Here is a 12,724-nt window from a genome sequence, read left to right as displayed (position 1 = left end):
CATTGCACTGTTTGCACAATCAAGTCACATTACCCTTTCAGTATTTGTACTGTTTTGCCATAATGTCTCCTATTAATTGCCTATTCACAAAGCAGGTGGAGTCAGCATCATTACAGCTAAGGTTAATGTGTTTGACCTATAGGTAAGCTGTATGGCAGGAACACAGAGGTCACTGAAGATGTCCCTTCAAAGAAGAAGGGGTCAAATTTGATTGTATTGTATTGTATTGTATTGTATTGTAGTGGAGGTTGGGCAGTAAAAGTCGAGACTATATATAGCTAGGCTTTCTGCCTCTATCAATCACCATATAGCATGAAGCATCATCAGCCCGTGTATTGTCACTGGGAGTAATGCAGCCAGTGTCGCACCTTTATCAAAGCCCATGGCATGAAAATATTAGTGAACCACATTTCACGCTTTCTCGCTCCACCACTGTCACATCCAGGAGCAGCCATGCTTTCACTTACTGCATGCGGGAGAAAAATACTGCGACAGTGCCCTTTTTCTGGCCTTGTGTTTCCATCAGCTGCTACATTGCGTGATATTCCATTCTCCTACAGCTTGTGGATGTTGTTTTTTTCTCCCAAGGATAAACAGGGGCATTATTACAATTTTACCTAGGTAGTGTGGGCACCTTACACCCCACGCACGGCCTTGAATGTCACGTTCCTCAATAAAAACTCACCAGATGGAGAGACAAGGGCAACATCAGGAGAAATATCCACAGATAGAGGTGACATGAGTTGTTGAATTTATTCTGGTCCGGGTCGTGGTACCAGCCCCCGGTCAGGGATGCCCAGACCCCCTGACGGAGGGTTTGCACAACCTGTGAGCCCATCTCCCCTCCTCTCCCCTCCTCTCCGCTCAGGTTGGACTGGCTGATGGTGATGATGATGATGCTGGTGCTGCTAGGCTACAATGAAATGATCTCCTCTATCTAATCATGCATGCTACTGTCGCTACGCCTCCATGTTGGCGCGACGCAGCTTGAGTCTTGAGTCTTTCCTTTCATGGCTCGGTCTTCCTCAGCGTTGTCCTGTCGTTTGCCGTTTCCCATCCCAGTGTCGATGCGTGCATTGCTGCTGCTGTTGCTGCTGCCGCGGTCCTCATCATCCTGTCCTGTTCGTCTCTATCCTTCCTCTCTCTCCTCTCAGGCTTGCCTGTACAGATGCGCAGCTCTGACCACCCCTCCCTTCTGTCTTTTTCACTCCTCCTCTCTCCATATCCATCCATGTCCATTATGCGAGTTCCACCTTCAGTCAAACACTTTGCGACATGCAATCAAGCCACGTTGTGCATTACATACAATGTATTTGTATCCTATGTACAGACCATGAATTGCGCACAGTATTTAAAGGTTTTAGAGCTTACGTTTAAAAATAATGTATAGCGGTGCAAACATGCAAAACATATTATATTATATTATATTATATTATATTATATTATATTATATTATATGTGCATGTGTGTTTTTGTAGTCCACTATCGTTATAATTTCCCTGAAGGCGCGCTCTCTTCATGCATTCCTACAGTGACTCCTCCCCCTCCCCCCTGCTGCTGCTGCTTTGGTCACGTGTCAGGTGTCCACCAATGAGAGCGCAGCGCAGCCTGCAACGGGAGCACCAGCCGTGTCCCCCGGTCTTCTGTCCAGCCACTGCTGGGTCTGACTCCGTCAGGCGAGAACGTTAGCGGGGTCTTGTTTTGATTAAAGTTGACGGATCTTTTTCAATTTCATATTTTATACCCTGTATTGTTGTGTGAAAGTACAGGATATATACTGTGGTTCCCGAGTACTTATCCGTTGGCTTTTTTTCCCCGCACATCACCGAAAGAGAAATAAACTTTGGAATTAACCGATCTCAAAGTGGAGAGGAGCAACTTTTCCAACAGGCTGACCTATGCTAAGCTAACCAGCTAAGCCAGAAGTCTGGAATGCAGTTGAAATTCCAGTTAAAAGTCCACAAAGGAGCGCACGAACCGTCTGTTTCGCTATTCGGTGACTATATGAGATTTACTAGAGACTCTCACAGTGAAAGCTACTCCGCGGAGCCTCTCCGTATTTGGTCGGAATGGACGCTGCAGGTGCACCTCTTGAGGCACCTGCGAAAACTTGGTAACTTGAGAGCTAACTTTAGCCTTTTCACGTTAGCATTCAGCAGAACCAGACAGTGTTTTGTGATAGCTTTAAATTAATTTGGCTTGGCAGTTAATTGTTATTTTTTCGCTTTACTGGCATTAACCAGGAGCGTTAAAAAGCGTCGTTAGCTAACCCGTATTTCGGCTAACTTAGCCAGCAACCTCGCTAGCTAGTTATTGACCCTCACACTTGTACCGGAGTGGCGACGTGGATACAGACGCGCTCTCCCACGGGACTTTGGACACAGTTTGACCACGGCGTGGACTGCACAAGGATACCCCCTCCTCTGTTTTCATCGGATAGTGTCCTATATGTGACAGCATGAGGATTTCAAAAAGTTACAAGTTACCTTTTTAAAGTTTTCATTTTGTCCAAAAAGCGCTGCACCCTATGGTGCCGCTACGGCCACCGAGAAATGGATGTCTCGCAGGCCGCTTTCCCAAACGGTGAAGGGCGGCCGGGCGGCGGTGGGACCGGGGAACATGCCTGGGCAGAGTCCCCCTCAGTTCGGGCTTGGGCTCACTCTGCCCCGCTGTGCCCAACTCGATCCCTGTGGACAGCTGCTTATGACTACGAGGCGAGCGGCGAGGACGAACTCAGCCTCAGGCGAGGTGATGTAGTAGAGGTCCTGTCCAAGGACGCTGCAATCTCCGGGGACGAGGGATGGTGGACGGGGAAAATCAACCACAGGGTAGGGATTTTCCCTTCCAATTATGTCACCTATCAGCCCGCTATATACCGTCTCCCAGCTACAAGTGTGTCGACGGGGGTCCCAGAGCGAGTCCCGAGCTCGCCCGTCCAGATCCCTTTTAGTGAACTGGTATTAGAGGAGATCATAGGCGTGGGTGGATTTGGTAAGGTTTACCGGGGCACATGGAAAGATCAGGAGGTCGCTGTGAAGGCGGCTCGGCAGGACCCAGATGAAGACATAACGGCAACCGCCGCCAGTGTTAAACAAGAAGCTAAACTTTTCTCGATGCTGCAGCACCCCAATATTATTAAACTGGAAGGGGTGTGTTTGGAGGAGCCCAACCTGTGCCTGGTCATGGAGTATGCCCGAGGCGGGACACTGAACCGGGCGCTGACCGGAAGGCGGATCCCTCCACACATCCTGGTCAACTGGGCTGTGCAGATTGCACGCGGGATGCACTATCTACACGAGGAGGCCGTAGTACCCATTATCCATCGTGACCTGAAGTCTAGCAACAGTAAGCAAAGATCGATGTGTGTGTGTGTTTGTGATTAAGACAGATAAATTGAGGTAACATAACTTGCAAAAGGATATTTTGCACTTCATCTTTTGGTCATTTATGTTATGTTAGTTATGCTTTGGTTTCATTCTGCTCTGTCACTCTTTAGGTGTTAACTAACTCTTTTAAATCACTTGTTTCATGTTTCCATCATCCCAGAATATGTGTCAGCGCTGTTTTGCAACTCCACATGTACCAACCTGTCACACAAATAATGATAGTTGGCCAGTTCCTTAGTCACATGACACATTTGGAAAGGTTCACTGTATGTTTGGTAGTTATTTGGAAGCGCAGCATTGTGACTGCAATATGAGGTTGCCTATTTATCACGTTTCACCACAGCTGCCATAGTACTGCTCTGCACTCATGACATCTTACAGTTTAAGAAGTTTGTGGTTTATGAAGTGGTGGGGGATGCTCTTAAGAGGATGTGAAATGAAGTCAGTTTGCTCAGCTGGGCTGCTCCCTCTTCACTCATTCCTTATCCTTTGACTAACACACACACACACACACACACACTTGCTTTCCAGACCCCTCTCCACCAGCAGGTGAAATGCTGTTCAAATAAATTCGGTGATTTAACAAACATATTAGGTAGACACAATCTGTCAACACTATCAGGCCATGTCCTTCATCACCACCTGGCAGTAGCAAAGTTCATAGGTGGAAAAAGAAATCATATGGAAGTTTGGTTTAGGCTTTTTAAGAAATATAACCTTTACGTAATCGATTTTCAACAGAACTACAACTGCTATAAACATTTGGTTTAGGAACAAAAATTATTGAGTAGGTCTCGCTTTTGAGCCTTTATAAAATAACAGTTCATTTAGCTGCACTTGGTACAGTGTATTGGGCCAACTATGCCAGTTCCACCATGGACTGGTAATTGACAACAGGCCAGAGAACTTTCCCAGGACTGAATAATGAATGGACAGGTCTTGATGAGAAAAAGGTTCTGACTCGCATACCCACTGACACAGGCTGTTCACTTCAACTCAGGTGTGTTTATGTGTGTAATTTGACTCCAAACACTTTTTCTCCCTTTTGTGACCCGAGACGCTTATCAACCCTGGGCCATGTGGGGAACAGCTCCAGTGCACTGATCTCTTATCTCCAGCTCTGGGAGCCAGTGTGTGAACACAGGGACGAAACCTGTGAAATGTATACATACCAGACCCTCCGTAATCATAGGTCAGGACGTGTGTTTGGATTTTAAAAAGAACTTTGATGCACAAAGTCCCATGTATGCAGATCCCATGTATATGTTGTTATTGCTTCTGCTGGTGTAAGTATATCAATTCCAAATTTTTTCAGTTATTGGTATTAATAATTTTTAACAGCTTTATGATAAACTACTTAATATAAAATGTGCTGATTTGGGTCTCTCTGTGGTTCGAAGTTAGCAGATACCACTAAAGTTGTGATAAACGTCACACTCCTCTCCGCTGATGTGACAACCACACAATCTTGTGATCTACTTCATTAGTCACAGGCATGGAGAGTCTCCTAGTCACAGAAATGCTTGAGCAATGTGGTATGTTGCGGTGGCATGCTGTAAAGGCTAAGACTGTGGCAAATGTAAAGGGAAGTGGCAAAAGTAAGAAAATTTGTATTAAAGTGCTCTAACTGAGGCATTTTTTTGCTATGGCAATAAAAAAAACCCCACAACTTTTAAAAAGTCATAAAAGCACAGCTCAGGCTTCCTCTAACAGTCCAGTCCAGAGACATGTTAACTTAAATTAACTGCCCATACCCCGCCTCCTGGCCTATGGTAGCTGCGATGCGCCCCCCCCCCCCCCCCCCCCCCCCCCTCTGATAAGGGCAAGCGGAAAGATGATGGATGGATGGATAAAAGCTTCCCAACAAATACATATTTTCAATATATGCAATTTCAATAATTCACGCTGTTTTGGGTGTTTCTATTGATAATCAATGTTGCCTATGGATACTGTTAACTTATTAACAATAATTTGGACTATAGCTGTAAGAAGAATTAAGTTACTAGCTTTCGTAGCCTTCAGTAAAACATAATCATCACATTATTTTGAAATACGTTTGATGATGATGTTGATGTGTTTTTGTACATGTGACACACTTGATTAAATGTTATGAACAGTGTAGAAGAGCCCCACCCTTCAAGCAGTCTTATTTAGGATGAAGCTTTGTGTTAATTATAGGGCAGATGGAGAGAAAGGATTTAACTGCTGTTTAGACTGTTTGAGCTAATCGGATGTTTGGTGAACATACACAAACAGACTCCTCCAAACAGGCACAGTGCTGCTAACGCAACTCTTTATGTTTGTCCTGCCACTTCACTGTGACCTAGATATAGCATAGGCTTTTATTAAAGGAGGACCGTTTAAACTAAAATTAGGAGACTTTGATTAGTGTGTTTCTGCAAAGTTGAGGTATAATGAAATTCTGAATTCATGATAGCTCAGATCTCTATCACATAGCTGAATGAAGAGCACAATAATAAGCAATGCCTACAGAAAGAAGACAGAAAATTATGCCAATAGTCAACTTTTCAGAAGTCTGAAAATCTGAAGTCAATATAAAGTGCACTCTAAATAAACTGAGAATAGATGGCACTGTATGTGTTTGTTTAGAACTAGGGTAGCAAGTTCACAAAAGACTCTCTCCTAAACACAAATAGAAAAATGGCACCCTGGGGCGTGTTGGGTTGTTTTCCCAGTTACAAAAAAAAGAGGGGGAGATCCAGCTTAGGAAAGTTGTTGCATCTGCTAATGTTCCCAGTTGTCTGTTTGCTTTGGCATTATGTGTGCTTAGGTCAATCAGAAAAGCATCTAAACATTTGTACTGATCCACATTAATGGCATTTGATATCTGTTGTGCAGTTTTTGTCATTTTTAATTCTGTTGTGTTTTGAGTTGTTGATTTTGAGACATTTTGTTCTGTCAGACTGTTTCATTGTCTTCTCTCAGTTTAAACCAGGACTTGCACAAGTACAAGTATACGCTAAACTTTTCCAGCTTTACTCGACTCTCTGTCTGTCATTTATCAACTTGGAGTGTACACATGCTCCACACAGGCAAACATACAGCTATTTGATCAATGATTAGCCTGTAAAGTAATATGTTGGAAGTCAGCAAGATTTGCCCAATCTCCTTTGTGTTTTTCAACCTAATCTGTAAAATCCCAGCCTGCAGGGAGGAATGTTGCTAATGAGGATAAAAGCTTAACATACGTTTACACAATGGACTGGTCAAGCAGCGGTTGCTAGGCTACTGTGGCCAGAAGAATGGCTAGGACTCGGAGGGTCTCAAAGCCCTCGTTTTGTTTTGTTCCGTTCATATTTAATCTCCCAGAGAGCAGCGGTACTCTTTTATTGCCACAAACTGAGGGGGTTTCCCTTGTTACTTCGTTATTTTCCTCCTTGCTCCATTCTGTTCCCACTTGCCACTTCTTATTTTTTGTGGCTGCATTTGAGCCAACATTTGTTTTTTGTTTTTTTTTTATCTTTAAAACATTAGCGTTATAATTTAAGTTCTTCTTTAGCTTTGTCCGTGCTCACATCTGTGTGCACCATAGCTGCCTTTTCATCCACAAAAGAAAATAGGATTTGTTGTGGTGACATTTATGGAGTTTACTATGAAACAACTCGGCTTGTTATGTGCACTGGAAATTTTCCAGAGTAGCTCTGTGTTGGGAATGCAACTTGCATGTTTAGGGTTTCTAAATGTAATTTGTACTGTATGTCCACTAAATAGACAGGGACTTTTCCTGGCTAAAACAGGGCCTCTGATGGTTTAGCATATATCTATTCAATTCTGGTCAAGAATGCCAAAGTTTTATGAGGATAAGTTTATGGCTAATTTTGGTTGGAATATTTTGCCGTTTTCACCCTTATTGTGCTTACTTTGTTTAGTATTATTCATTAGATTCATCTGGGTCCTCCCTTTTTGTGTTCTAGTCCACTATGACTTGCGTAATTTTCCTAAAGTTTGAGCAGGTGGATTCCATAAAGCAGCAAATATGAGCAGGAAGTCACACTGAAACCTGGCCCTGAGCCAGCACGCATAATCATTGGAGTTTCACACATATTTTGGTGCAAGCAGTAGTATGCCAGGAATGCATGCTTGAATGCCATTGAAACTGATAGAGTTCATTTGGAGCGTGTGCAACAGCATCCTCCCATCAGTCTCTGCCTTTTGTTAGACTTCAACACACTGTCTCTGTGTTCCCCTCCCTCTCCTTGTTTCTCCACACACTCATCTTCTGTAGATTAGTGAAGACCTGACAGATGCCACAGAAGCGCTGGAGGGATTTCCTTTCAGACCTGTACACTGAAAGTGGCAAAGATGTAGCAGGCAGTGAAAAATTTAGAATAGCCAACACCACTGAAGGATAATATTGTGACAGCCACCAGATCTCAGTGCTTAGCCTTGTGCATAACAAGTGACCCTGTTATGTCCAGTGCTGTATGTTGCACACATAAATTATGGGCTTCTCAGCCAGGTTATAACAGGCTGGAAAATGCCTCAACATACATGGATTCAAGTAGAAAATGCAAGTTTTCCAGGCTTAAGAAAGGCAGTAAATAGGCCCTGTAATCATATTGTGAATAATAAATGTATTTGCCATGAATGTGTTTTTGCTGGAGCTAAAAATAGATTTGGAAGAAATTACTGAAGTAGAAAGCAGTGATTCACCTATCACATATTTTGTACCTAGACTAAGAGGAATGGCTTACCAGCTTGGTGCACTGTTAGCTATGTCAACTTTGAATAGCCTTTGCTATCTTCCCTCGAAACCATCTTACTTCTGTAGGAACAACTTTTTAGACAAAACCTCTTTAAACTCTGTTTTTCTTTACTAGATCACAATGCAAAGCGAAAACAGGCTTGAAGTAGCTCAGAAACAGTGTCCCTGGAGATAATCTTTTTTTTCTTCACTGTATTTTGTATCTTAGTCTACAATTGAATAAGAAGAATATAAGCGAAAAGTTACCAAAGCTTGACTATGTGTTGCAGGGCAACTTTTCTCTGGCTTCCCACAATTACCCCTGGTGACACACAGACAGTTACTGCCTGTATTTTCTCTGACAAGAGAATGGGCAGAGGGGAGAGAGGAGGAGTTGAGATGCTTTCACTGTGTTTTTTATGACCTCTCCCTGACTGCACCTATTGTTGCAGGGCCGGGTGAAAAGGAAAAGGGCCCACAGCTGAGAAGAGCTGCCTTCCAAATCAACCAATCCCCTCCATTTGCCTCTGTTGCTCCCTAGCACATTGATAGATGCTAGTGTAGACAAAAAAAAAACTAGCTGCATACTTCAAACATTTGATATGTTTAAATTGGCCTATTTAAAGGTTAATTCAAGCTTTTACAGACCCAAAGGAGAAGAGGAAGAGGATAGACAAAGAGCAAGTGGCCCAGGGAGATGTGACCATGATAGATGGATTTAACCAGCCATTAGCCCTGATCCTTTTCCCATCGACCAGAATGCCTGGGGGCACTCTCCTTTCCACCAGTATAGACAGACCAGTCACTGAATATTTAGCAGCCTTGTTTCTGCTTACTACAGGAAACCCCCTTGCGCTCATGCTTAGTCAGTTGGCACGGTTACGAAAATACTGCCACATCAAGTTAGGAGACCACGCTTTAAACTCTGTAAATATTTTCACTGGCACATCAGTATATGGTTTCTATTTAATAGCACCTCTAAATAGTAATATGTTACTGAATAACATGAGTTAACTTTAGAATGATCATGCATCTACGGCTTTTTGTAGGTTGTTTTTTTTTTTTTAAATCTAGGTTTTGATTGTATTTTTTTTTCTGGAATTTAAAGAGTGCTTTTCTACTTTACTATGTGTTCATATATAGGAATTTTTATAGGCATGGATGACACTAAGTCTCATTATTCAGATAAATGCCATGGAAATATTCCCTTAAATGCATTAAAAGCACTAAGCTGCACCATCTCCCAAAACTGTTTATTTTCATGTATAACAAATTTGTTGCCATTGCAAGTGTTTTAGGGGTTTTTCAGTTCATTAGAGGTCTGAAAAGTGTACAGTTTTGTTTTTTTACCTTGAGGGGGAGAAAGCAATGAGAAGAAGCGTGGGACCTGCTTTGAACACAGGAGCTCTGCTTCTGATCTTCCCACTGTTAGAGTATGAAAGATGGGTCTGCCTCAAGATCCACTGTTGGGAAGGGAAATTAAATGGGGGCTGGACTGAGGGTGGGGTCTGCCTTGGAGGCATATTCATCTCCAGTTGCGCTGAGGTGTTGTGTGTTTCAAAACATTTTCTTTTCAAAAGAGTGAGAAAAAAGCCACAGACGAAGCAAACATACATTCTGAAATATAACCTTTGAAAAAGCCGTCTTTAGCACAGACGACAAACTATTACAGGACCCTTGCAATGCTGATAACAGGTTCATATTATAAAATTGTATACACTGACAATTGTTGTTCAGGGAAATAAAAAGGACAGTATCTAATCAATTGTTTTTATTACACTGTGGCCAGTTGCTTGTGACACCCAACTGTAATGATGATATGATTACAGATTACACACAGCAGCATTTCCAGATTTCAGCAATACTTTGTTACCTTTGTGGAAAGCGGTAATAATATTTGAAAAGTGCACACCCCCTGTTAAATAGGTCCACTTTTCTACATTTTCATTAAGCGATGTTTACAGGCTTGATTTAAATCAGAAAATTCAAATGATACATTTTTAGTGCTGTTTATATTTCTGAAATAAAACAGACAAGTGAACAGAACAAGTTAGGCTATTTTGTTTAAAGAAATCACCCTAGTATGCTTGTGAAGGCTTCTATTTCTCCTGGCATCTACGTCTTTGAGCATGTGCAGTTTAGCGTTTCCACTGAACTGACCTGTGAACAGTGAACAATGCATTTTAATAATTTGGTTTCCATTACTGCTGTTTAAAAATATCTTTTCAGAATAGGCCTTAGTTGGTCTGTAGGTAATAAATTGACCAATTTTTTTTTAATTTAAATTTTTTTTGTATTAGAGCAGATGTAAGGGCTTTACATGTATTAACATTACACTTGCATCCAAAAATATGTTTCAAGTAAAAGGCTGGTTTGGCCTGGGGTTTGACTTTAAGTGGGATCCTTACAAGAAATCTCCTCGAGTAGCTTTTTATTCCTTTGAATTGCATGTCCTCAATGTTGTTTAAAAATAAATTTAGCATCAGAGTCTCAAACCAATGCAGTGTTTTTAGTAGGGCTGTGCTATACCACATCATCTGCAATAATAACTTCAATGTTTTCAAAAAGTAGAGCAGATTTTCTTGAAATATTGTTATATATTTTTACTTTAGAATATGGTGAAGAGATCATAAGAGGTGGACTTCAATCAAAGATTGGTGATATGTGTTGCAGGTGAGCCATTAGTCATACAAAGTCATGTAGGCTTGTCCTTACCCATTTATCTCACCATTACTAATTTTACTAACAAATAAAGTGTCATCTCATGACTTCACAGGATAAGTTAGTACTATCCACATACCACTGTGTGGCCCAAACACAGTAGTTTTAGTGCTGTTCAGGGTAGTGTATTTCTCGCTTCCAGCACGAAGTGAAAGAATGTAGACCAATACAGGGATGGGCATTTCAAGCGAAAATTCTATGACTTCCTTGAACCTATACAAGAACCTATAGTAGTTGTTTCAGACTTGAGTCATGCTAGCTGGTGCAGTTTTTTTACGTTTGTTTTTGAAGGAATCCCACATGAAACTTTGACAGCTGTCACACATGCTTTATCCATCTAAAACCTGAAAGTTAGCAACATGTTCAGCACAATCCTATTACAGAACAGAAGTATAGCTGTAGTCTAATCAGATGTCACAAAGTGCACAAATATACAGCTTGCTTCAATAATTAGTTTAAAGACACATTTCACTTTTCACATACATGTGTGCAGACTAATGCATGTCCCACATGTTATTTTGCTTCAGTAATAAAGAGATGCCCCAAAATGTTTATATTAAAATATACCTTTGCTTCATAAGGACATACTAGCATCAGTTTTTAATCACTCCTTAGGTAAAGCAGCTAAGGTTTACATAACGTATGTTGAACATTAGTAGAGCTTTAAAATTTTCCTATAAAGATGTTTGAGTTAACAGAGTGCCTGCAAATGTGTGCTACTTTAACATGGTAATGATTAATAGATTGAGATAAAATATTGTGTATACTGCCAGTTCTTCACAAACTTTACTCGACTTTTTTAAAAAAGTTGAAATGAAACAAAATAATAGGGAAATTGTAATAGAAGGTTTCCTGAAGTTGAATTCGCAGTATTGCGTTTGTGTAGATCAGGGGTGTCCAACTCCAGGCCTCAAGGGCTGGTGTCCTGCAGGTTTTGATATCACCCTGGGTCACCTTAATCAAATGATTAGTAATTACCAGGCCTCTGGAGAACTTCAAGACATGTTGAGGAGGTAATTTAGCCATTTAAATCAGCTGTGTTGGATCAAGGATATTTCTAAAACTTGCAGGACACCGGCCCCTGAGGCCTGGAGTTGGACCCTCCTGGTGTAGATCATAATTTCCCTTCACTACAAAGTAGCTTCTTATTTATTATTGGTTCTGTGGTTTCCAGGAAAGGGGCTAAGCTAAAGAACCTAGAACAGCACCAACACAATTAAGGATAGCCCGCAGAGCAGTTGTTGTTTAACAGCTACAACATGTAGCTCTGCAAAGCACCAACGCACAGTTATTCTGGTCCCATGCTTTCCAGGGCTGTTATATTCAAATCTTTTGTTCAAATGTGTAGCCAAAATTCTATAAATTTGTCTTCATTTTTATTGATTCCACTTTATGCTTGGTTAGAAGTATACATTAGAATAATGGTTGACTTATAGTAGTGCTTTACATCTGTGCACTGTAACGTGTGCCTCCTCAGACCTGATGTAAAACTGGTACTAAAATGTCACATAAGCACAAGGTTAATAAAACACACTATAACTAGCATGTTTATTTTGCTAATGAAGTGGCTTGCATTCTTTCAGTGTAATGAGCAGTTTAAGTAATTTTTATAGTCTATACATCTACATACAGGCTATGATTTTCAGATCTTTCTCCCTTTTAGTAAAAACAGCTGGTAAACATTTATTAGTTCCAAGTCTAACATCAATAGTTCAGTTGGACTCAAGATTGCTGAACAATTCATACACACAAGGCCCAACTAACAATGAATACATAATCACCCACTATGATGGGTGCATAAATTACACCAGGTTAGCTACAATTTGTGTTTCTGATAGTAGCTGAGCTGCTAATATGCTAAAATGGCTGACTGGCTGGGGTTTTTTACCATAACGTCAGCATGGAGTCATGT

At 41.3% G+C, this 12,724-nt stretch overlaps 2 protein-coding genes across 3 annotated transcripts in view; one reads left to right on the top strand and one right to left on the bottom strand.

The window, feature by feature from the left end:
• Nucleotides 1-1,134, bottom strand: part of pcnx2 (pecanex 2) — a 36,938-nt gene extending 35,804 nt beyond the window's left edge. Inside the window, exon 1 of the mRNA XM_006783657.2 lies at nt 686-1,134. Within this exon, the coding sequence (XP_006783720.2) occupies nt 686-838 (153 nt within the window). The 5' untranslated portion in view covers nt 839-1,134. The remainder of the gene's footprint in view (nt 1-685) is intronic.
• Nucleotides 1,135-1,655: 521 nt separating this feature from the next.
• Nucleotides 1,656-12,724, top strand: part of map3k21 (mitogen-activated protein kinase kinase kinase 21) — a 28,063-nt gene continuing 16,994 nt past the window's right edge. For both annotated transcript variants that reach the window (XM_006783656.3, XM_087850117.1), the window contains exon 1: nt 1,656-3,345. In XM_006783656.3, the coding sequence (XP_006783719.2) occupies nt 2,553-3,345 (793 nt within the window). In that variant the 5' untranslated portion in view covers nt 1,656-2,552. The remainder of the gene's footprint in view (nt 3,346-12,724) is intronic.

This window comes from Neolamprologus brichardi, chromosome 13 (genome assembly GCF_056152115.1).
Source record: "Neolamprologus brichardi isolate AB-2024 chromosome 13, ASM5615211v1, whole genome shotgun sequence".
Classification (NCBI taxonomy): Eukaryota; Metazoa; Chordata; class Actinopteri; order Cichliformes; family Cichlidae; genus Neolamprologus; species Neolamprologus brichardi.
This window is presented reverse-complemented; position numbering and strand designations above follow the sequence as displayed.